We start from the raw sequence: 26,917 nt of genomic DNA, 5'->3' as shown, positions 1-26,917 counted from the left end.
TGTTTGAGGGCGCACTTTGTCAGGCGCATGCGTGGATCACAAAAGATCTGATAGTGCAGTGATTTCTGGCGCGCACATTGAAAGTTTTAGCGGTCAGTTTATCACAATTTGAGTGCGTTCATCACAACTTGCAGAGAACTCACATGAACCCCCTCTTGGTAAGCGTCCTTGTGTTGTATTTGAAGTCTTTCAGAATACTTTTCATTCAATTCTATAGACGTTTTCAGTTCGTATCTGGTTGGATGCGAACGTACGCACACGTGTGCGGACACACAGACAAGTGTTCAGCGGCCAGTGTTTACCGTTCATGGCCACAGTATTTTTCTGCTTTGATATTTCACGTTACTGTTGACACAAAACCGAGTCTAGTACTTTATGATGTGACTCCTAGTCATAGCCATTCTGAACACAGGACACTTTGGTGGTATTTTTGTCAGTAGACTCTTAGAGCGGCAACATTTTAATGTAATGTAATGTTTACACGTAGCGTACACTGATGGAATGTTCTGTACAATTTGCAAGACACTTACACCGCTGTCCTATTACTTAAACAGGTGTTTTAGTGTGATAACTGCAGAGGTTGTATGAGGCTACAGACACAGGTTGCATCCTGTCAGGGTGAGTTTTGTGTATTATTCATATGCCGTCCAAATTGTAGTACTGTATAGTGTATTCAACAAGTCTTTATTATTGTAATGCTGTGATGAAATAGCCACCCAGTCTATCCATTGCTCAGCATGTAATCTCTCTGATGCAACAATATATTGAATTTGTTACTGTACTGCATGTAGAGGTATGTGAATTTGATTTCTCAGTGGAAACTTGAAACAGCAGTGTAATTATTTACATGGGTATTCTCTGTACTTCTTGTACACAGGTCTTCTTCTCCTCCTCCGTGTCATTCCTTTACCTTGGCATAAGAGTTAACTGTTCTGTACTGAATGTACTGGCAGGAATGTACTACTGATTTGCCTTGAATTAATGTGGAATTGGAAATAAAAGAACCAGGTATTGATGACTCAAGCTGCTGTGTCTCTGTGCATCTCTACCGAACGTTAAATCTAACATTATCTGCAGGGATATGATTTTGTCAGGAGCACTTAGCCAAATACAGAACATAGTAATTGCTTTTGTTGTAAGGTGAAGTTAGTAGACAGGACGATATCAGAAAATTAATGTTCTTGACCCACCTATTGAGATATAGCACATTTACAGGCATCGTTTAATTACCTGTTGCAATGCTTCTTGATTCAAAGAAGGAGATTATTTTTTTTATGATTAAGACTTTATTTCGGACTTTGCCGTCCATATCATCATTACCAAAAAAGCTTACAGGGAAGTTACTTTGTGAGAAAGTGATGGTTAAAATGAATACATTTGTCATAATTAAACAAAAAGTAGGTTGTTCCATAATTTCATGATCTCAGATGTGAAAAACAGAGACTCACACACTTGTCGCACATTTGTGTTGCTACACTTCATCAGTCGCTGTCTTAAACCATGAATCTGCTTTCTAAGCAGAGCATCGAAGTTATCAATTCTGTTTGATACGAACATGAAACCGGCATTATATCGTTTTTCGTACCCAAATAAGAGACGAACAGCATTATTGTAAGCGACCTTCAATTTTCTCATAACATTTACAGAGTATTTCGCCCAAAGTGGACCTCCGTACACTTGATAGCAATACGTTTGAAAAGAACGCACTTGACATTAAAAGTACATCGAGAAAATTTTCTCAAGAGCATATTAGAAGCTAGCGCTCAATGACCTCAACATCTCTGAAAACAGTATTTAAAACGTAAACCAGATGCTTTTTGTTTGTAACAAAATTCAATTTAACTCCTCCAAGATAGACAGGAGGAATGCGACGAACTCTAGAGGAGTCGGAAATAACACACATACAATTTGTTTTCTTGTTATTGAAAATGATTTTGTGACTGTCACCATATGCAGGAGAGGTCAAAGCATTATTCATGTGTTGTAATGATGGTTTTTCTTCGTTCAAAACAACGCTTTCAATTTAATAATTATGTGTTTTGGATTTCAGTCTTCCATGTAAGAAAGATGAAGATGGCGATTTCCTCATATGTGATATCATGAATTATCATCGAATTCTCAAAGAAGAGGGTGAGCAGGCATTTATGAGGGTGTGTTCACAATTCTACAGCTTTTCTCCTTAATACATAAAGAGCGATTATGGTAGTCGTCATTTCGACCAATTAAATTCTAATCATCATCTACAATACGTCAAGTTTGCTGTCTGTCAGATTACGTTCAAAGACAATCTGAAACCGTGCAGACTGTTCGTATAAAGCCAGAATCTAAAAAATATATGTGCAACCTCCAATAAAATAATCAGAAACCTGCAGTCGGGAAATTAACCTACCTGTAGATAAACTTTGAAAGTTTAATGTTGGTAAATAACATGATGCATTCACACATTTTAAAACTAGCTTTTTTTACTACACAGGTTGAAAACTTAAGTTGTCCGTCATTATTTTTTATATCAGGAGATGATCCATGCCTTGATGCCGAGGGACATTTCAAGCAAGTAATAATCTTTTTTGAATGGATAAATGAAAGAATATCTGCAATGAAACCTATTGTCGACACAAGTAAAGGCGAGCACTTGTGCCAATAGACAGTGATAAGTCACTTGGGTATATGAAAATTAAAAACACTTTCTTCGTAGAAAGTGTCCAATAGTACTGTTCCTCGTCAAACAGGGGGCATATTCTGTTCATATTTGTTTCAAACAGTGCGTTAATCGATGTGGTTTACCAATGATAAAGAAAAGCTCATCTGTTTTAACCGGCTTTAATAGTTTAAAGGGCCATTCTTGAATTTTCATCACTTAACCCACGAGTGTAAACGTGCGAAGGGACGAATATTTCTCAGTAACTGTATCTTGAATCCGTTTTCTAATATTTTCAACAGATACACAAAAAACTAGAAGATGTTGGCAAGGAACATTTGGTAGAAGTCCTCCGCTATCCACAGGCAGGTCACTTGTTGGAGCCTCCCTTTGCACCATTGTGTACCTTAGCATATACAAAACCTACCCGAGCTGTCACGCGTGATGCCTCAGATGGTAAGCGTAGGATGACTTCTATAGATGACATATAACTTTTAGTCCGCTAAACTGTCAACCATACAGAGTTTAGCAAAAAGGTCACTCTCTGCTGAGTCTATCGTGAGGTTTTGTCGGCCGACTTCTCGGACGTTTTGAATGTCTTCCCTCAAACTGCCATTTCAATTGTATTAATAATAGGTACACGGTACGATATAATGTCCCGCTTCAGATTTTTTTCCAAATTTACTTAAAATTTGAAATATCACCTATTTTCTTAAAAACATTCTCTTAAAGGGACAAATTCGCCGTTTTTTTCGTGAATTTTATTTTATATAAAGATAGTCTATATGTTTGTTTGTTTGTTTCTTGAAACATGCTGAAATATTTGTCAACTTTTCACAACATCAACTCTGCTTGCAGGGAGAAAAGATTAAATATTCAGTGAAACATTTTATGGTCTATGCCATAAAGTCATATTCAAATTAAATCTGCAAGCAGCTTCACTGGGCCCAAGCACTTACATAAATTGGCTAAAGGTACCAGAATGACATTTCTTATCTCTGTAGTTCCTGAGATACACTAAAGTAGGATAAAGGTCATGCAGAGTCATAAAAAGTAAAGAAATTTTTGGCATGATGCAATCTAAGAGGTCCATGATGCAATGCTGTCAGAAGCCTCATCCACGACAAGTAAGAAGGTAGTAGCACTTGTGGTTACTGATTTATAGGCCTATTGGTAAAATTGAAGTCAAAGACCATCCTTTGCTCTCTTACCTATGTCCTAAAAATCAGACGTCTAGCTCTATTGGCAAGCCCAGAATTAGATATGTGCTTAATTAATGAGGTACGGTATGTGGCACCATAAGCCCCCGCCCCCCCCCCCCCCCATCCTAACAACTATGAAGGGTATACACTTATGGTTACTGATTTGTATCCCTTTTAGTGAAATCGAGGTCAGAGGTCAACCTGGTGACAAGACATTTTCTAAAAAAAATATTTGCCTGCGTAGTTATCCCTGTTTATCAAAAATCAGAACTCAAGCTCTTTTGACTACCCAAGAATTGGATATGTGCATAATTAATGAGGTAAAGGACGTGATATTTGTCATGGGAACCTGTCCCTATGGCCTACAAAGTATGTTTACAGAATTTTCATTGATCAGACTTTGTGCAAATGGGATAGACTTAAACGTTTCTTTCCTGGTCATTTGACCAGTTTGCACGCTAATGAAATGGAAAAAATATGGTCTTTGAGTTTTACCCATGTGCCAAATTGCAGATCATTCAGTGCAACAGGATAGAATGGGAGCCCAGATACATTCAAGCAGGTCAAAGGTTATTCAAGGTCATCCAAAATTTGTCAAAAATGTGTTGGTCCCATACTAAATCATATGCACCAGGAACCAAACCTTAAACCCCTGTACTATCTGATATACATTGATTTTGCATAATTAATTAGTTACAAAAATATATTATTTAATCACTTAAAGATCTTCGTCTCAAAAACGACAAGGTCAGTGTCCCTGAAATTTGGTCAATGGCATCTTCGTACCATGCCCTAAAAAGTGGCAACTCAGTGTTTTGATTGGTCAAGTTTTATGCAAATTAGCTTGAATACAAAATTTGAATTCAAAATGGCATCCAGGTCATGTGACAAATGAAAATTTTAAGGGGTCAGGTGCACGTGGAGTCATAAGGATCTATCAGCTCTGCAAGTTTAAAATGGCTGGGTGCAGCAATTTCTTAAATCTAGGTCGACAAAAAAAATATAGAAGAAGAAGTTGTTGTTGTTGTTGTTGTTGTTGTTGTTGTTGTTGTTGTTGTTAAAAGGCCAAGGTCGGGCTTGGGCCCCAAAAATTAAGTGTACAACTCTCGCAATGCATAAAGTGTGGACCTAATGCAAGCTTTTGTGATGTAATCTTAATTGGCGGTGCCTTTCTTATAGATGATGATAGCAGTTGTCCCTTACAATGTGGCAATGTATATTTATGATAGGAAAGCAAATCAGATTAGGAAAAGTCTATTTTATCAAGAGGTCACAAATGCAATCATCTGATTGCATTCAGCAAAGGGGTAATGTTTTACACTTTGCAGTTGTGTATTGCCATTACCACAAAAAGATAAAAAAACCTACTTTTGTCCCTTTCAACTATCTTATCCGATAGTTTCGTTAGTGGATACCTCGATACTTTATTTATAAAATGTTCAAAATTTGTTAAAAACTTTCATAGTCGTATGTTTATAGGATTTCCCCATATTTCGGTTTGTAAAGTCTTCTCTGAAATTAATCGTTAGTCCGATTTGGTAAAGTTTGATAAGTATAGCTTCTCAGTATATATTATATTCAAATGACGATGAAGTTTTTGCTGACTTGCTTGAGCCAGTCTTTACTTCTTTTTGAAAGCATCTTCCGTATTGAAACTGCCCATCTGATACGTAAGTTCCTCGAATTGACTGAATTAAGCTTTACTAAAATGATCATTTCATTTACATATGCAAATTTTCGGGATGAGTTTCCTTATGTCTCCTCAAGCCAGGGGCGTATGAAGCACTTCACGGTTGGGGGGACAAAGGTAACCTATATTCTGGTGATGAATGAATTACGATCTAAAATTTGCATACATGAATAAATTAAAATATCAAATCGTACACGAATAAATTAAAATAATTAAAACAGGCCAAAATCAAACTTAATAGTAAAAAATGTAATGAAAGCACCACTACTTTCACATACGGCAATGTCTCAATATTTGTGTTTTTATGTATTAGGCCGTGTAAAGAAAATTCTTTTGTTTGCTGTCCTTGGATTTTTGAAAAACCTACAAGCCAGCCAGCAAAATAACCCCCAAAACAAACACACAACATAGATCAATCGCATAAACTTTAACTTTCCCATCGGTTTATGGGTCACAAGTATGAAAAATCATCTGTTACATTTACAATGCAGTGTTTCTTATGCTCTTCATTAAAGGCGGAGCCTCCCTTTAAAAGGGCGCCAACCTATGGCGGCGTTCACTGTGTAAGTGGACATCAAACAGGCAACGTGAGCGCACATGCTCCAGAAAATGCCACTTTTTAGTTTTTTTCGGACCGCAAAAACGCTGTCAGACTGCCAAGCGGTTAGCACGAAGCTGCTGCCGATCAAACCCTTCGGTTATATTCAAATTCTAACGTGACTGGAAGACGTTTTTTAAAGGAAATTCGAGTGTGGTGCTGGGGAATATATGACCGTTTGCAATTTGAACCCACCGTCAATCAAACGGTTATATAAGCTCTATTTGCAGGATTAGAAAAAGGTGACAAAAGATTGAAATCAGTTTGTGTAATGAATGTAATAGAAATCAAACATCATACTGGCCATGTGTTTGACTGGGAGGAGAACTCCACTAATGCGAGAACCTGGGATTGAAAAGTGCGGCTTTAAGTACGTTGAAAGCGATGCTTGGAAACAAAGGTTATATTTGTATAAGTACAACAAGCATACTTAGAGTTAGGTGCCTGTGAGTCTGAACAAAAATTCCATGATAAACAATGGCAATAAACAATATACCAGTACATAGGCCCTAGTGTACCACATGTACAGTGTGATAGTAAACAACTGGTTGTGTTACGCAGATCTATAGTTTGTCTCTGACGGAGGTTTATGCACTAGGTAGTCATAGGCAAGAGTAAAACTATTAAAATAACAAGATCTCAATTATGAATAAAAAGCATATTTGCGACAAATGTAAAAGATGCAAATTACGTATTACGACGATGTTTACGAAGTTTTGAAGAAAACGAAATATATTTGAATCAACACCTAATGAAGGAACATAAGAACTTCACCGTTTACGCAATGGCTTCAATTTTGCAACGTGTCTATAGTGACATTTGTATAGTAGTTATGACATGTACATTTAAGATCGAGATCTGTATTGATGTTTACGATTGGACGTATATTTCGATCTTTAATTCATATCTATCATATGATGCAAACCAAGCCTTAAACATAACGTTTAAAATCCCATTCTAAAATAATACGGGAAAGGGAATACAAAGAACAAGAGGGAAAAATACAACAGACAGGGCAGGAGGACAGACAAACGGAGAAGCGTATCTTGGGCGATGGCAGCTGTCAAGCTTGTCTACCGAGAAATAAAGTCTATGTAGTACCAACCAACTCTGAACATCTCGTGTAGTCAATCGAAGATTACCAACACCTCTCAGCAAGCTAAGACGAGTCCATGAGTAAAAGCAGTCCAAGATGAGGTAATGAGATAATAGGAAAAAAAACGAGTAGTAACAGTTGTTTTGACAACTGTACACTATGTATTTCAACATTTTGGGGTAAGCTTAGAACAAAAAGTTCTTCTTGCAAAACCTGAAAATTCCAAATATAATACTGCAAAAGTTACTGAGTATAACAAAGTATGTAGTTATCACTCAGAAAACAAATGCTAAACATCTTGGTAAAAGGTGAAACTACTACCTCTTCCATACAATTAAAATTTTTGCAGTGAGAAGAGTGGGTAGCTGAAAAAATCATAACAGCCTTGAGTACAAATCCTCCTTTTTAAGTGACAAATAAATATTAGTCCTGATCACTGTTTCTGCTGAGTTAAATGCTCCATTAGCTGTAACTTTAAAGGCTATTTATTCTGAATTTTATGTATCAACTATTTTTTTAGCCGAATTCCAATAGCGCTGATCGCGATGTCAGGTTTGTTACTAAATATAGCTGCACGCGCGACTTCAGACACTGCTGCCTGAAATTCGGACAAATTTTTTTCATGCGCGGTCGTTGCAGCTCAGTTGTAGTCTGAGCCATAAATTCATAGGAATTAGTGTGAGTTTTTGTATTCATTATAACACTAGCAGGTTTTGATATCATCGTTCTTGCCAAAAATGCGGACTAATAGTTATTTTTGCATATTAATGACAGAAAACTGATGCTATTGCATACTAAAATGCTAAATATTCTGCTTGTCAAGACAGCAATGCCGAATGGCCATTGCTATTTTGAAAGCTGAATTTTAATACGGACTTATAAAATGTCCAAATCGTTTTTAGCAGAAAAAAATGTTCAAAGTAAGGGCAACTTCCACCGCGTACGAACTATTTGGAGCATTCAACAACGAACATTTCAACGGCGGTACCTGCTTGCCACGGTGCAGATCAAACATCGTGATCAATCGCGGATCGTGGAAAAGCTGATGGAAATTCAGTTCCGTTCCTTATTCGAAGCTAGACCAGTCAAGAATTATTTTCGATCCGTCTTGCATGGAGACCAAAAAGATTTTACGCACTTCCGTCGATTTGAAAACTTTGAGGGAGAAATCAACTTGTGAAACGGTCGATTGATCTTCACTTACTGTACACTGCAGTCCGCTACAACAGGAGGTGCACATGTACACTTTACGTACAGCGGTCGATGTACCCCTTTAAGATAGGTAATCTGATTTGTATGGAAACAATCGTACGACATTTGCGTTTTTGCGACATTAAAGTAAATGACTGCGACATCGCGAACAAAGGAAGGGCATATTTTCGATCATACGATCTGTGTTTGTTTTTCAGATTTCGTCCAAAAACCTACCCGCACGCGGACGGCAAACAAAGAATTTATCTTACGGCGCCCTAACTCCAGTTGTTTAACTCCCTACATAGCACTCAGCAATAGTTGGGACAGCTAGCCGTAGTCAATGTGTATTTGTAGAAGTTGGGGGGGGGGGCAAAAGTATACCTTCCCCCCCCCAACTTCAGCATTGGGGGGGCCGCCCCCTGCCCCCCCCCCCCCCCGGTTCCTATGCCTATGCAAGCATAATTTCTCAGGAACCATTTGGTAAATGTATGTCACTTCCAGGAGATAACCTAATTCAGATTCGTCGACATCATGACTTAATTTTCACATTTGAATTGGGGGCAAATTTCTCACAGATTTGGTTAAACACATTTTGTCAATTCACTTTAATTCCTCCATTCATGTTTTATACTGTGGGTCGCCATTCGAAAAAAGAGGGTTATGCCAAATGTGGCCATGATAGACTTGACGACAGAATATGAACAGAGCTATAGTATATTGCTATTGATTGTATCATTGCCACAGTACTCTCTTCATAAATTCCCTTTTTGTGGAAAGGTTCACTGTACAACTGGAGAGGCTTGGCTGTTGAATGAAGAAGACATTCTGTCCTTAATAGTTACTCGCATCTAATGATCTGAAAAGAAACAACAAATTGATATCTTAAAACCTTTTAAGTTGAAATATTATAATGGCGTTATTATTTTTATGAGGGTGATTTATTATGTCACTGAATGGTGCTTTGAATAATTTTGTATTCACAGCTATATACATTAAATATGGCGGATCACCAAAACCTCATGCTGACGCTCAGGAACACTCATGGAAAACTACCCTGCAGTTCCTTGATAGACACTTACGAAACAGGAAAAGGCAAAGAATGATCACACCGTCAAAGCTTTAATAAAACGTTATATCCCTGCTTGGAAAAATGCTCTTTGTTAAAATACATTCAGGTACATGTATGTTTCATCCGAACTACATCAAGTAAAGTTGATCACCGCAACTTATGCCTAAAATCATACCAAAATGACAAAAAGTCATGCCCAAAGACAGAAAGGTTATCATCATTACCCTTAACAACACAGGCGCTTGGCACATTGCTGGGATAATAACGGTACGTGATACTACTGTACATGTGAGCTAGCTTAACCGAGCGGCTGTAGAGCTCTGCGGGGCTTGGGCCCGGCTTGGGCCCGTTGTCCACCGCTGTCACATGCACAGTAATATCACGTACCGTTATTCTTTATTAAAGAATCAAGTCATGTAGTACACATTGATGATAATGCAGTGCGTTCGCCGGGCCCGAGCCAGGCAGCCATAGCCATTCATGTATAATGCCAGTCAACATGTAGGCCTATAACCCTACACTAATATCACGTACAGTGATTCTTTTATTGAATAATCAAGTCGTATATATATATATATATATATATATATATATATATATATATATATATATATATATATATATATATATATATATATAGACATTCTACGTATTAAATACGATCATTATCCCAGCAATGTGCCAAGCGCCTGTGCTTAACAATACTTTAAAAGAGCATTTATAAGGCACGTTGTCAAAGCCATTTTCGAGGATATCATCGCTGATCTTTGTGCAAAATGTTGACACAGGCTAATTTTAAATAGAGTGTGAAGTACTATGAAAAGTTTTTAACACAACTCTAGCTGCACTGCAAATTCTTGCGAAAACAAGAAAGCAAGTGTACATGTGCCCATTGTAAGTAGATCCCTCTCACGTTCTGTCTGTCTCTTAATTAAAGTGACAATTGACGATTTTCACATTGAAGCAAGGGATATTCATGGAATGGCTGTGGTAAATTTCACCTTCAACTTGGTCTATACATTGACGATGTCCCTGGAATTTTTTCCGTTTGTGCAACGCCTACGTCAAACATTGACATTATTTTTTCGAGATAAATTTGTCAAGATTTGAAACTGCGCCACCACAGCTAAAAGTGTGTTAATTTTTCGAGGATACACGTGCACAGTCTACTGATGAGAGGTGAACATGGACTTCATTGACATAGGAGACACGCAGACTGACTAATAGATAGTGATCTGCATGGCTTGAGCGCTAAAGGCACTGTGAGCGATCCCTGGGATCGTGTTTGTTCTAATCTGTAGGAGGATTATGGAGGTGTGATAGCCTTTTGTTTTCCATTGAAATTGTAATCTGATGGGTAAATTTTCAGATGAGACAATTTGGCGCCAACACAGGCCGGGGGGACAGATATTTGGACTCTCAAACTTTTCCAATTCTCTTTTGATCTATCACTTATGAGGTTTAATTTTGAAGTACTAAGAGAAATGAAATTTAAACTTTTACCGTCTTAGTTTTTTTGAAAATCGAAAGTTTTATTTTTCTTCGTAGAGAATGGGGTAGGGGTGGCGGCCATTTTGAATTTCGAATTTCGGTAAAACTTGGTTAATTTGTTTCTCTAGTACCCAAATTTGCACTATGACTCCCGATTTTTATTCTTTAAATTGGATGGTTGAAAGATTCCTTGGAGAAAGTCGAGCAAAAGCTTATGTCCTTCAGTTTCCAGGCGCATACTACCTTACAGCAAGTCAAAAGATCACAACATAAATAGTCTTGGTTTGGCGGGTATCTATACACATCTCAAGAGTCAATGACTTATGATCGATCTAAAGTAGAATTTAAATGTTAAAACTTTGGTTCATTCGAGAAGAAGGGGTCCGAACAAGTGGAGAATTTGAATTTTTGAGTGAATACCATGATTTATGGGTACGTGATTTTTTTGTGTTACCTTTGTTTTTGTATTTTCTGACAAAATAAGCTTTATATCCATTTAAGGCCTAGAATTGGCAGATTTACATTTGTGAAGTCAAACGAATTCCTACAATAATATGAAAGCAATTGGATATGGCAGTTGGAGCATATAATCATCAGAATTATCTGGGGGATACTTTAGAGGTCATTTGGACACTTTTGGAATCAAATGTATTTTTTCAGTCCAATGCTAAATGTTTGGCAAAACAGTTGAAGTGTATCGCAATCAGATAAGTAAGTGTCATACTTGTATAGACCCTGGCACCGTCGTCTGAACTTTCGACGAACCACATGGAAAAGGGGTAAGTATCCTGGGATAGAGAGGGGAGGGGTTCTTTGTCCAACTGTTTACTTTATTTTATTTTATTAATTTTGACTGAGATATTTGAAATCAAGATTTCAACTTTAGACCGTCTGACTGCTTTCTTTATTACTACAAGTAATTTATTAATTTTCACTGTGATTTTTCAAATAAAGATTTTGACTCCAAACTGTCCGACTGCTTTATTACTACATAAGTCTATATCTCCTCTCCAACCTGTATACACAGCACTGTAATTGCTCAGAAGACATTGCAAACATTGCCAATCGACTGTCCGTACCAGCGGATTAATTAAGTCATCCTCGCAGCCGTCCCACAGGTAGTAAAATTATTGGGATGGGGTGGGGATAGAGGTTTCTTGGTCTCAGCACAGGATTCTCCTTGCTTTTGTTTATTTAGTACGTTTGACTATGATATGTATTGCCAATACAGATTCATACTCATACTGCCAAGACCGTTAATGTCTTGGTCGTATGTTAGCACTAGTTTTGTAACGATTTTTTCTTCTTCCCTGTGTCACGTACAGCAGGGTATAACAGAAGATCCTCTGTTATACCCTGCTGGTAGGTTCGTTGTTGACTTTGTCAAAGTTAATCCCGTAATAATCTGGTGACAGCGTCCACAGATTAGTATTTTACCCTTGCTTGCTTTGACGCATTAGACAATCAGACGCATCAGTAGATAATAGACGCGACAAAGTGACAAAACTTTGCGTGAGATTATCGAAGGTCAAATACGTGACACGGCCGGAAGGACAAAAAAAATCGTTACAAAACCAGTACTAATAACTAAAAAGACAAAGACACCAAATGTTAGCAGTATAGATCTTATTGGCAATAAATATCATAATCAAACGTATTAAAATAAATAAACAATAGCAAGAGGAAACCTGTGCTGAGGCCAAGACGCCTATCCCTACCCAACCCCCGGGGACGGACATGTAAGCAATCCCCTATGACCAGTATCGGAACGTTACTAAATCACAGTCATTTGCTCGGTTACTTTTTACCAAATAGGTTTGACAACAGGGTACAGGTGCGCATGATGAAAATCTAAATTAGTAAGACCTGCCATGGTGCAGTCTGGTGCAATCTTAGATGTATTTTTAACTCAAATTTTTACTAGTAGCCTAAAACTGTTGGCACACTTTAAGAGGGAGAGCACGAGAGGGGGATATACCCGCTCTCGCATTGAAAATTATGAGAGATTGATCCGTACAATGGTGCAATCTGAGAGGTGTATTTTGCATCAAAAATTGAGTAACCCCTTCTTTCTCTCCACATTTTGAGCACCCCCTTGCATCTTTCAATTTTTCTAGTGACCCCCCCCTCCTCAGATTTCTCCGAACACACCCCCGGTCGTAAATAATGGCGACATCCTAAACATGGGCTTTAATTTCTATGTAGCTAGAGCCATTGATTCCATTGCCAACATTTTTAGTATTTCCATAAGAGTTGCCGCCCGCCTCGAACGACTACCCAAGCAACGTTACGATAACCTGTGGTCTCCCTGAATGTGCTTGGTTTTTAGTCTGGTCCCCTGTTCCATTTCTACCGCTGGCTGCGCTGCTCACGAAAATACATCCCCCTTCTGCCCTTGTGCACGTTCTGCAGATCTGGCGTTCTGCAAATATTGACGCTGCAACTTTTGACCTGGGACAAAGGTCATACAGGTCTAAATGGCAGTCCGGTAGCGAAATTTTACGTCTGAACATGGCCATGGGTTGTTTTTACGTGCGACCGCACATCCCTACCACTTCTGTGAACAAGCACACCGGGCAGTAACCAGAGTAACAGCGAACTGGCGGTATGGGGGAGATGGTGAACGTTTTGAATGTACCGGTTCCTCTTGTAAGTTACTCGGTGCTTTGCTCCAGGGCTGGAGGGTTTGATGAAGGTTAACTGTTCCAATAACATATTCATGCTAGATGCCATGTATGAGACCATTGAACTCACCGGCCTACGGTAGATCAAACCTACGATGGTCAACGCGGCATCTGCCGCCCTCCGGAGCACCTGCACGTGGACGTACTATATGCTGGGCAGCTTCGCCTGTCCATACAAATTTGTGCGACATAAAACGTTTAGTATAGAGATGAAAATTGAAAATATGAACGACAGCCAATCTGTGACTAGATAGTGGAAGTTGTTGGGTTTTTCACACATCGAAGTGTCAAGCATCAGAACCGCCCCGCAGCATGGTTCACTGTCTACTTCATTTTCATCCGGGATTTTCATTGTCGTACAAAATTATGGTAAAATTACAGTCAAGCCCTGTTTCCCCTTTGCATGTACACAGTAAAATGTTATACCAGATGTACGCAAGCAGTAAAATGCAAAAGACGCTTTTATCAGTTAGCCAATGGTCTTCCACGTGTTGAATGTTTATTCATTCGACACATAAATTCATGAGGCTATGGCAAGGGCAGGAGATCCCTTCAGAGTGCAGTCCTTCAGAAGAGTCAGACCACTGAACATCTCTCTTTGTTGTACGCCACTTCTCAAAGATCTGTCGGGCACTTCACTGCAAATTTTCAGGAGTGAGCCAGTGTCGAAGGTAGGAACAATTGCAGAATGTAGTATGAAGTTTTTTCTATTAATTGGAGCCACATATCCTACACTGAGTCAACTTATTCATTGAGTATATTTTAGGTTTTATATCATTGAAATTAGAAATTTTGAACAAGAATGTGTAAGACTTGTGAATTGAAGGTAACCAACAGTATACATGTGTTCACAGTCCCTCTGTTGTTGGTTATGGCCATTGTAATAACATTTTCCAAATTTATTGCTGTACTGTTTCCTCATGAAAAATCAAAATTTAATTTTTTTTCTCTCCTCTAATGTATGAATTAAATGTATAACTTTTTGAAGACTAGAAAAGAAAAACGGTTGTGCATCTTGTAATATCTTTTTTCCCCTGTGGACAGTTCCGTGCTCAAGGTGCATGAATCGCACGATGGCCCTGCAGAATGTCCTGTGGATGCTCATGTGCTTAGCAATTCTGCTCGATATTGCGACCAGTTGGCCGAGTGTGGACTCCACTCATGACTTTTTAATCGAGACAGAGGACCAGCTTAACAATATCCTGCAGAAGCAGTTGCGAGAGTTCACTGTCAAACTGGAAAAATCTGCACTTGAAGTTCAAGCACAACATTACAGGTAATTTAAAATGGAATGTTTTTGTAAAGTTGTTTACAGATGTTCTCCCTCGTCAAGCAAGTTTATCTATTCATCTCTCTCCTTCATATCTAAAAGTCATTATTACATTTTCTGCCTTAGTCTATACTTCTCTTGTCTGGAGATCCCAACACCTAGTATAATATTCTTGTATGAAGTGTTCTTCTCCCTGCATGTCTACAGCAATTTCATGATTGTTCAAATTTTCACACGCCAAAGTCAAGGAAAACTTTCCCCAAAATACAGCTGCTTTCTCATTATATGTAAGAGGGGTTGACCATTACATCAGGGAGGGGTTGTCAATGATGGAAAGAGACCTGCAGAGCAAAAACTACTGCAAATATTTTGGCAGCCATACAGATTAAAAAATTCACAGGAAAGTCTACCTAAGAATGTGCAAATTTGGAAAAATTTGTTTGTTCTGTAAAATCTTCAAAATTTGTCAAATTTTGGAATGGGAAAAAAGCTTTGCATGTCTTGCTGTGATATCAGACTGTGAAAAAGTTGTGAGGAGGAAAGTTGTAAGATGTTTCATATTTTTTGCATTTCAGAACGTATGACACACCTCACCAACGCAGGAGACGAAGTGCCTATGCAGAGAGTTTTCCACACGCATTTACATACGACACTGGTGTTGGCAACAGAGAAGGTATTATTGCTTTAAAATCTTGAGCTGCAAGACTATTCCAAACTTGACCTTGACTAAAATTAGTAAGGCATTTGTACAAATAACAATTTGGGTATCTTGTCCGTCCAGACAGATTTCAAATTTCAAAAGGATGACACAGATTTACAAAATTTACATCCACATGTTCATGTAATTTGTATGATTATCCTTTTTTGCTGCATGTCTAACATTGTAATGTTTGAAGTCATGTTCTGCTTACACTTGGCTAAGGCCGACACTCAAACTTTACAAAACAAATTTTATTTAGTTTACCAGCATGTTTAGAACATAGCTCAATAGGACTGTGACTGACAATTATCATTCTTTAATCGTACTAAAAAGTGGAAAACCACTCTACAGTATAGCTCCCTTTGGATCCTTCTTCCATAAGAGGACTTTTGCTTTGAAAGGCTGGTTTCTACTGAAAAGCAGCATCAACTTAAATTGTCCAAATTTTCAATGTTAGCAAAATGGGTTTCCTTCGTGAGCACTGCATATGTAATCTGTCCCTGTGGTCATTTTGCAGAAGTGAAGCTGGTTGGAGTTCAACCATTCCAGACATTCAATTTGTTGGCTGCCAACGATTGGGAATATTTTTATCACAACAAATCCCATGTCCTAGCCCTGGCATCTACAACAAATGGAGAGTCCGCTCTGTATGTTTATGACAACTCTACCAACCAGTTTGAATTGACAACACCGTTCGGAGGATCTGCAGGCAAGTTCCCTTTTGACTTCAGCTTTCAGGAATGTAATGTGGTCTTGTGGGGTAGCTGTGTGGAATTTATTCAAATGGTACATATTGTTTTGAATTAAGGAGGAATACACTCCATGAATCCACAAAATGAAAGTGAGCTGTGCATTTTTGTTCAATTACAGGCGTTCTAGATGTTGAAGCTTTCTCAATAGACAGGAGAGTAGGTGATGCTATAGAGACTGACATGTTCTTGGCTGCCGTTGAAGGAGATGACTCAGTTAAGATATACAAAGTGGATTCTGATATGGCAATGGTGAGTATCCATACTAATTATTGCATTTTACACATTTCATTTCGGATGTTCAAAGGACCAAATACTGGTATTTTATCAGGTTCTTGTGCAAGGTAAAGCTTTGAAATTTTCCTTCAAAAGCAACTTGCATCTCAAGAGATTCCATAGCTTGCTTTTGGCATGAGCTGGAGGAATATTTTGTGCATGATCTTCTGGATATTCCTGTTAAGTCTCATACAGAAGAGACAAATATTTAACAGCAATGCCTGATTAACAATGCAATTTTACTTGATCAAGTTTGTGAATGATAATAGTCATAACATTGCAGCTTTGTGCTTTTCTGGTGTGAATCTTTGAATTTGTCAACATTAAGTCAAATTTGAGTTTCTGACTCAGTATGGCAAAGAAAATGGACTGCTATCTTCAAAGCAAAGTGTGGATGCCAATAATAACCCCCTCCCTCCACTGTTGCAGATTCTTTTCTGTTCATTTCTTGGTTGTTGTGAAAGGGCAATGCACTTCAACAATGTACTTCATTTGCATATTAAACCTGAAAAATATTTCAAATGAACCAGTCAAGACTGATCATTGATATCTTCATGCTTTGAAATAATACCAGGAATGCCAACAGGTCTCTATAACAGGTATTAGTTTTTCTTCAGTACAGTTTCGGACACCTAAATGTGTTGAGCATAACAACAGTGGATACTATACCGGTACAATTGAATGACCCCCTCCCTTTCAACATGAAATGTTGCAATGATTCTGTTTACCAAATGGTATTGTCACATCATGCAAAAAGCAGTCTTCTGAGTTGCCTAGTGTTTATGTAAATCAAGTGTAATCTATAATTATGACAATTTTTTTTCACTTTCTATATGCAGTTGTATACAAGCCAACATTATACGCAAATAATTAGGAAAGACTTTACCAACACATTCAATTAGTTTGTTCATATTAAATGTTGTTACAGCAGAAGATTTAAGGTTGCGCTGCATTATGTGAGAAATCTGCAGAATGCTTGATTTTCTTTCAACAGACTGAAATCCAAACTATTAATGACGGCGATGCTCAACATGTTGCAGTGTTTACCGCACCATCCAAAACATACTTGGTTATAGCAGTTTATCAAAACAATGGTGGCAACAAGAAGCACGTTTCAACAGTGTACACATGGCATGCCAGAAGTAAGTTCCCAAAACAAAGTGGTACCTGCATTTGCCACATGTAACTTGTGTTGCACGTTCATAAATTCCTCAGATTTTTGCATTACAATACATCAACTCTGAAATTTGTCTGCAGAAACCGTTCAAGTGTGTTCACTTGTGCCTTGATTTTAGGCCCAAAATAGTCACAAAAGAGGCAATTCTAATGTGGCTTGTTTAAAGCTGTCCCGTTTTCACTTTCCTTAAAATGCAAATACTAGTTCTTGTAGAGTGCTCTCGAGAAGTGCACCTGAGGAATCAAATTTTTACTATTTTTTTAAAGTCAACTACAAGTTTATTGTGTTGAGATACAAAGCTTCCAGCTTGTCAAGTCTGCCTCTACGTGTACAGACTGCATTGTAGTTGAGTGAATTCTGGTCTTGGCAAGAATTGTAATGTAAACAATAAAAATGCATTTTACATGTACAGATGCTGTGCAGACAAAATAAAAAGTTGGTGTTTAAATCATGGATGTAAAAAAAAGACGTCCATGTTGAAGCATGCTTTTGGAGAAGTATATTACAAGAACTCACAATTGATGTACATAACAAAAATACTGAAAAATAGTTGCAGCCCTGTCTTCCAGGGGGCATGATTACCAGAGTTCTTTAAGGTCCCATTTGTAATTTTTTAATTTGCCATCACTTCCCAAATCTTGTGTGGTGTGTACAATTTGAAAACTACAGCTTAATATCTTTTTGACAGGAGTTGTTCAAAGTTTCTTAACCCTCTCATTCTTTCTCATAGGGGCTGGCCTTGTAACCAGAAAGTCTTGCTCAAGACTGGGTTAAACTCTCTTCTCATTACATGTACTTTCAGGTCAAACGTTCATTCATGTGCAAGACATTTCAACAACTGGTGCAAAGGACGTGGAAATGTTTGACATCAACAGACACATGTACATAGCTGTGGCAAATCATGTCGACGATTTAAGCAATAAGAGTAGAGTCGGTCATCTATAAATTTGACAATGGTCTTGGAATGTTCAGAACATACCAAAGGTAAGAGTGTTTAGCTCAGGCATGAGAAATATGTAGACTTAATCATTTGTTTTGTGCAGAATATTCCAGTTTATTGGCATAGGTTCCCTTCCAACACATTTGTACTCTCGTGTCACAAAAGTTTGAAAGTTCCGGCACTTTATCATTCATGATAATTGTGCTATGTGGGTAAATCTATAAATAATTCAAGGGGTTAATTCAAAGGCATGGTTCCAATTTTGTTGAAAAACTCTAGTACTTTATGAACCCTGCCATTCAGTCTCCCAACAATTTCATTTGATTTGATACATTATCAGTTCAAGGTCTATCAGTAATTTTCATATAAATGGTTACTTTTTCAAAAAAATTATCTAAGATTCCAATGGGAAGTACGGTATTAACCTTTTGAGTGCTGTCATGTTTTTCCAGACAAAAATTTTAGTGCAACATTTTGTATTTTTTTGTAATTTTGATAATTTTTGGACCAAATGGACATCTCATTTCATCAGCAACAGTTCTTTATCTAAATTTTGACAAAATTCTAAAAAAAAATTGACTGGGTTATATTACATAAAGGCGACAAAAGCTGAATTTTGCAGTCAAGAGTTAATATAGATGAATCATTTTCATAGTCTACATGTATGGATATACAATCCAGTGCCAAAACATTGAAAGTCACCGCACATGTCACCTTAGTATTTGGTGGAAAATATATGATGGGTGATAGATGAGATTTTGTTCAAATGACCCAAAAATATGAAAGCAAGCTTTGAAAAATATGAAAAATTGTCATATGTTAAATTCTTCAGTGCAGGTCAAACTGCCTGGATATTTGGCAAAAAAGTTTCGTAGGGCACATCTGTTGAAGTTTGGATAAAATTGGCTCGGATAAATTTGTCAGAAAAATTGATTTTTTTCTTACTTTTCCTCAAATCTTATGTTGAAGCTGCTTGGCATGAAAGCTTTGCAATTTGAGATTGTTCAAATGTTGATGAAATTTGCTTATGAAAATTTTCATCACCAATCTCCCATATTTTTTGTCAAACATTTCTACCCTGAAATCGCATGTCCAAAGCTTTCATCTTTAAGATCTCCAACCTGCATCACTTCTGATCAAATGACGATACAGTTTCATCGATTTTATATTTGTATCACAGTTACTGCAATAGTGAAATATAAAGTGTTAGCACTTAATTGACCTGTCCACTGCTACAAGTTCAACAATTGTATGTGGTTTTGTATGATCAATGTATCGTAAGAATGGAAATTCTCTTGCATATTCTCCATAGGATTCCAACAAATGGGGCGATTGATTGGGAATATTTTAACATTGGATTTGAGCATTACTTGATTGTGGCCAATCTCTATGGTGGGAATTCAGCCATCTACAAGTGGGATGGTAAGTTGAGTCACTTGTTTGTGAAATGTTATATCTCCAGTGATATCACATGATGTATATTACTGGTCCCTTGATTGTCAACTAAACACACAAAATGATTCAACAAATTCTGTACATGCATATAGTTAAAGGTGCAATCCCCTGTCTTGGATATTAGACCATACACCAGCAATCCAAACTAAAGGTGTCTTTTCATCACAACTCCTTATTACAAGTTTGAGTGATGGTCAGAAAATTTACAGCAATTTGAAAGTAAAATCATTCAAATGGTGCCAGTTTCTCTCATAGAATCAGTTCATAGTATGCAGCTTTGCATTGAAGAATTCAGTGACAAAGTTAACATTTGAATATCATTAAACCTACTTCTTATGCAAATTGTTGTAAACTAGCTCCTCCCATGATATGTACTGTATGAGAAGGATGTAAGTATACTCAAACTGGCTGTTTGTTAATGGCAGCCTCAACTTCAAGATTTAGTAAAATTAAGGCCTTACTCTGGCCAATACAAATGATTAGTTGCACAGCAAGAATTCGACTAAATTCTCATTAAAAGACTGACTGTATTCTCTTGGCATGTCCCTCTTAACTTCATCTCATCTGCCCCTTTTGAAATGGTGGACATCCTTTGATCTCAACCCATTCATTTCCTCAGGTTTGAATTTTGTGGAGTTTCAAGTAATCACCAACCCCTCACCAGCTTGTTGGCACGCCATACCAGTTGGAAGCTGCAGGAAGGAAGTCCTCTTGGTTGAGGGAACACATCGTGCCATCTTGGACAACATTCAAATTTATCACTATAAAGTGGAAGCCAAGGAGTTCGTCAAAGTTGATGACAATGGTAGGTGTTCCAAATGTACTGAAACAAAATAACTCGCTTAGTGCAAGGACAATTATATATGTTTTACATAACATTGCCCCATTTTGGAATGTCATGGTGCTTTTAATACAATAAAATGTGTGCAATGCATTGAAACTAGAGTGTTGCAGAAAAGAATTATAGCTTGATATTGTTGGAATAAAATGTAGATTGTTTAACTAACTTTTGTAATGCGTAAAGGCAAACTTGAAATTGGATTCAAGTCGCAAAATATTTGGCATTTCGAATTTCTACTGAAAATGTTGCTTAAGCATTCATTTATTTCTGCCATAACATTCTGTATTTCAGTTTTTAGCAGATGTAAAACTCCTTTCCTTTACTATAAAAGTTGTATGACAAATTTTAAAAAAAGGGCTGTATAGTACTTGTATTGTAAAATGATCAAAATAATATATAATTTTGTAAATTTTTTTTGAAATTGCATAATTTCTTCCTGCAAGAAAGGGCAGAATTGTAGCTCAATTGATTTATTGTATAGAGTTGCAAATATCCAGCTTTTCTCTTAAAAATGCCTGAAGAATTATTCTAGCAAGTATACATCAGATTCTGAAATAACCAAGGAAATAAATGCCATTTACAGTTGACACTGATGGTGGACACTGCAGAGGATTAACGTCGTTCAGAATGGACGATGGTTATGTCTACTTGGCAAAAACCAACATCAATGGAGGAAATCAAAATTACATCGATAAACTGGATGTCAAACTAGAAAAGGTTGACAATCCTGTGGTTGAGGATTATGCTCAATTGCAAGAGGAACTTGCAGCATTGAAGGTAAATGCCGACAGTACATGTTAATATTTTCTTTATCAAATTGACCACTGCAGTTGGATTCCCAGAAAGCACAACTTGAAAATCTATATTTCAAAAAGAGTGAAACATCAAAGCGAAATGCTATACCGTAACAAAATATTTGAAAAGAAAATTACAAGTCCAAGGCATGTACCATGAAGAAGAGATGATAAAAAATTACAAACTTCTGCACACTAAAATTGGAAAGATTGCTGTAAAAAGGATGTTCCTATATTTTATGAAGTGTTATGGTTAACTTAGAGAATGTTGTGGTAGCAATAGACAAGGTCAAAAATATGCTGGCTGTATCTTCTAAAAAGTCAGAAGATTGTTCCTTTATTCAATCCAGCTATTAAATATCAACATTGTAGACTCTGTTGTATACATTCATTTTCTTACATGAAAAATTCCTGGTACTATTATGTAGGAAAACTTAACCCAATACGAATCTGATGTGGCAATGGCACAAGCATCGATAGATGATGCAGTGACGTTGGATGGCAACCAAACAATTGCTGGTGCCAAAAATTTTACCACCAATGTGACCATCTCTGGAACTTTGTTTGGAAACTCAATTACTGTAGAAGGTATGGTGGTTTAGAAATTTATTGACAATTTAAGAACCTTTCTGTGAGGGTGAAGGTTTGTGCATGAAGTTGTTTTCTATGGTGGTTTGGTAGTTTCTGTTTAAAAATAACATACCAAGGACAACATTCTGTATAGCTGCATCAGTAAGATAAGGAACATTATAGTTGATATTACAATTGGTAAATGTTAATTGTATGTTAATTTCTCAGTTTGTCAAAATGGCTAACACAGTTTTACGATAATAACTTTGTTTCAATAAAAAACATGAAATATATCATTTGAAGTATCCTCCAGCAATATGTAGTAAAAGGTAATCACTTCATGTGCACAGATTGAAAGCTTTGTGTATTCTTTCACATTCTGCAGTCATTAGGCATCAACATGAAACGTTCATGAATGACTTAAAGAAGGCATTTAATTTTCTAGAAAAATCTCTGAAGAGCACTGACTGCGTCCCTTTAATCCTGTACCCTGAAGTTGTACCTCCACAGTGACAAGCTACTTGCATGTCATTTCTCATCTACAGGTGACATTGATGTTGATGCTGGACAACAAACTGTCGATATTGGATCTCAGATATCAACTTCTCAGCTTCTGGCTGAACTGCAACGACATGAAAATAGTTTGGCCAGCTTGGAAGCCACTTTAGACGGTATGCCCTTGAATTTTACATAAAACGTTTGTTGGCTGGTTTTACGATGATTTCACAAAAGTTGCTGAACTGAAGTCTTGTAATCTAAAACAGTCAGTCATTTGACAGAAACTTTGCTTACACTTGCCTTGTTCAGATGCTGTGACCCTGGATTCTCCTCAAGATGTAAGTGGAACGAAGATCTTCAAAAACTTGACTGTGGAAAATACTGTGCAAACACAGACCTTACAAGTAGTTTTTGTCAATGATGTAGACCTGGAAGCCTTAGATACAGACGCTGTAAGGCAAGTATATCAAGTGCATAAATGATTTGGAAAGATTCTTTTTCAATTCTGAATCAACAGAATGTTACTAAGGACAAAAATCCAATCCTGTCATTGCTCCAACATATTATATACTTTTTGTGTACTGCAAAATACCTGGTTTTTAGTACCAGTTTATTACATACCAAAATATTTCCATAAATAATGCTGTATGTTTCAGATTTATTTAATAGCAAGCATAAAAAATGCAGTTTGCATCTCCAGATAATCTAAATCATCAAAATTTAACTCCTTCCCTTTTAATACTGTAGACTGGAATATTCAAAGGATAACACTGAACATAGCTTCACATCTGTCAATATTGAATCTTTCCAAAATCATGATAAACAATGTTTCAGCTGTCATATCGATCCATTTACAAATTTTAAGAAATTGTTATTACAACATCAAACATTCAATTTCAAGTGCTTGTCAAATTTCCAGTCTACTTTGAATGTACAGTCTCAAACATAAGTGTCAAACTCTGCAACTCAAACGAACACCAATGGGGCTTGTACATGCAGTGTGTTTCTATTATCTTCCATGTAAAGTATTTCACACCACACTGTTGTCAGTCATAGAGCATTTATCTGCAGTGCGATCCACATTTTTCTGACAAATAGAAATATAACTTACTTGCACAAAATGTCAAATTCAAGATGTTCATTACAAAAGATTGCAACTTCTCTTAATCTTACCCAATAAAGTGAAACTATAAACATGTCCTGTTTAGACTGTTCACCCCAGATTGCCTTGTAAACCGGTCCACTCTCACCATTTGGCCAAGTACCTGTATCTGTAATATTAAATCTTTCTAGACAAATAACTCCATATTGGCTTTTGCAGACTGGATGATGATTATATAGTCTATGGGGTGAAAACTTTCTCACAAGATGTGACAATCACTGGTGATGTGGTTATGAAGGACTCAAACTTTGTCAATGGCATTGATCTGTCAGAGGAAGCAGTTTATACTAATACAGTCAGAAACATTTCAGGTACGGTACTCTCCAACCAAACTTTTCTATACATATTCCAAATTTCAGTTAGGGTAGAATATGCCTTGAGGACAGCTGTTCCAACTCAATATATTTTCAATTTGTTTCTGATCTACCACTTGTTGGAGCTCATTTTAAAGCTCTTGGAGTAAGAAAATTTTTCAATCTTAGTTTTTCATAAATCAAAAATATATATTTCCACATGCAGTTAACACAGATATAGCAGACATTTTGAATTACAAACATTGATAAATGTTTGGTATTTTTTCTCTGGTGCCAAACATTGCACAGTAACCTGAATTTATTCTTGATTTGGTGAGCTTGAGAATGGTTTAAAGTTTCATTTAGGAAAGATTTAGCAACAGTTTAAAATCTTTCACCTTCATTACTCATACATTGTACTACCCCAGTCTAACATTCGTTATAGTTTATTTACCAGAAATCTTCCCAAAAATCTTTTTTTTTTATAATTGACCCAAAAGATAAGTGCATCATTGCATGTTTAAACCATCTGGATTCTTGAAGAGCTACAAAATTGAGGTTTTACTAATATCAATAAATGGTGAAAAGTTTCAAAATGTTACATCACCCATGACCATCTCTTGTGAATATCAAGTTCATTCTGATGGTTAAATGTAATTTGTAAAATGTTAGCATGTGTTTTCCTTTCTACAATTTCCATGGATAAGATTTTATGCAGATTTTAAATTTTGATATTGCATGTGATAATTTGCTTTTTTTATTGCAAATATTTTATAGTCTGTTGACACAATAGATTATTAAAAAGAGCCAAACAGAATATTTGAGTTGGCTAACAGAACAATTATTAATTAACAATTCTTTTTTATTTGAATAGGTACTAAGACTTTCAATGGTGGTATCACTATTCAGGGTGACGCAATCATGGCTGACTCAGTGACAGTTGATGGCGTGGACATCTCTGCAGAGGCTATCATTTTGAGTGAATCTTATAACATCACAGGTAAAAACTTTCAAGGTCCCTTAAAACTCAAGTCAGCATATCTAATCCTTGTAATGATTGAACTTGTGGCTTTGAGGGAAAAGTAAATTCCATTTGTGAAGCTATAGTGTGTAACACATGCCACTTGTGCACTGGTTAATTCACAAAATTGTCACCCAGCTTTAGAAAGTAGAAACTGAAGTGGCCCATGACTTGTTTATATGGTTATATTTTAACCTGCAACTGATCTTTGAAATTACAAGTTACTTCACTGTAAAAAGTTGACCGCCAATGTCAAAGCAATCTTGATAATTGTGAAACTAGTCTCTGATTTTTGACATTTCATTTCTTAGCCTATCAACTTTGGTCGTATAGAAAAACATGAAGTATGTACAACAAATTTTTTTAACATTTCCATAAATTCAATGCATAACTTTTACGGTGCAATAGTTGAACAGCTTTCTCACAATACGTATCTATTTTCAGGTAACAAAACATTCAACTCTGCAAGCATCACTGGGAGCGTATCAGTCAGTGGTTTAGTAGATGGAGTAGATATATCAGATCTGTTTGCAGATACCTTACTAGTTAGTGGACCTCAGACAATCACAGGTATGTTTGCTTTCATATCTTATGTTCATATGCAAATGGAGCAAGAGTGACAGGCAACTTGTGGACACTTCCTTTTTTGTTCATGAAAAATGAACTTCTCTATTTGAAGCTTACTTCTCAAGTAAAAGCAATTTGAGTAAAATTTAGTATCTTTTGTCTTCAAGACCACTTCTGTTGATGAATTCAACCTGCTGATGAATTCAACCTGTTGATCAATTCAACCTCAATATTGCATTTGACCCCTTGAAAGTAGCCACTGATGCAGCAAATTAGCTTTTTATGCCCATTCAACAATTTTACTGTTAAACTTTATATGATGTACTGTATTGAATGAGTTTGATGAAAGTGTCAGAATGTGAATCAAACCTATGGTTAAAACTGTTTCGCCAGCACCAGTTTTTATCGCTAGTAATTTTCAAAATTTATCTCCTTTGACAGGTGCCAAGAACTTTACTCAGTCGGTGTCTGTTGACGGGGATATCACTGTCGATGGCAGTGTCAATGGTGCAGATCTGTCAAATATTGATGCACAGGCTGCTAAACTTGGTGACGATTTTGAGGTATTTGTTCACGATCCATGCATAGTCTTTTGTTGCTTGATGGAAACTGCCCACCTTTGTCATTGTTATTGTTATCCCAGTTTGTTACTGTCATTGTATTTCTGGGTATTATTATTGTCATCTGCTGTTAAAGTTATCAGATTTATTTTCGTTTTTCTTTATATGACACTTCCTGCATATTAAAAGTATTGTGACATTATTAAATATTGTTTTCAGATCACTGGTCACAGTACATTTCAAAATAATATCATTATTCGTGGTAACCTGACAGTTGGTGGCACCATTGATGAAATTGACATTTCTGATGTAGTCACTCTAACTGGTAAGTTTAGCTTATATTCAAAAAATGAACCAAATTATTTTTACCAAATTAACTTTG

General features: G+C 36.9%; 1 protein-coding gene across 1 annotated transcript in view; it reads left to right on the top strand.

Moving 5' to 3' along the window:
- The first annotated feature begins 18,636 nt into the window (after positions 1-18,636).
- The window catches only part of LOC139149408 (outer membrane protein A-like), a 28,256-nt gene continuing 19,975 nt past the window's right edge, over positions 18,637-26,917 (top strand). The window contains exons 1-12 of the mRNA XM_070721155.1: positions 18,637-18,818; positions 20,087-20,196; positions 20,849-21,034; positions 21,654-21,847; positions 22,293-22,452; positions 22,980-23,105; positions 23,242-23,389; positions 24,254-24,405; positions 25,262-25,387; positions 25,853-25,978; positions 26,417-26,538; positions 26,755-26,860. Of these exons, the coding sequence (XP_070577256.1) occupies positions 18,799-18,818; positions 20,087-20,196; positions 20,849-21,034; positions 21,654-21,847; positions 22,293-22,452; positions 22,980-23,105; positions 23,242-23,389; positions 24,254-24,405; positions 25,262-25,387; positions 25,853-25,978; positions 26,417-26,538; positions 26,755-26,860 (1,576 nt within the window). The 5' untranslated portion in view covers positions 18,637-18,798. The remainder of the gene's footprint in view (positions 18,819-20,086; positions 20,197-20,848; positions 21,035-21,653; positions 21,848-22,292; positions 22,453-22,979; positions 23,106-23,241; positions 23,390-24,253; positions 24,406-25,261; positions 25,388-25,852; positions 25,979-26,416; positions 26,539-26,754; positions 26,861-26,917) is intronic.

This window comes from Ptychodera flava, chromosome 14 (genome assembly GCF_041260155.1).
Source record: "Ptychodera flava strain L36383 chromosome 14, AS_Pfla_20210202, whole genome shotgun sequence".
In the NCBI taxonomy this organism is placed as follows: domain Eukaryota; kingdom Metazoa; phylum Hemichordata; class Enteropneusta; family Ptychoderidae; genus Ptychodera; species Ptychodera flava.
The sequence above is the reverse complement of the archived record's forward strand: the minus strand, read 5'-3'. Positions and strand labels throughout refer to the sequence as shown.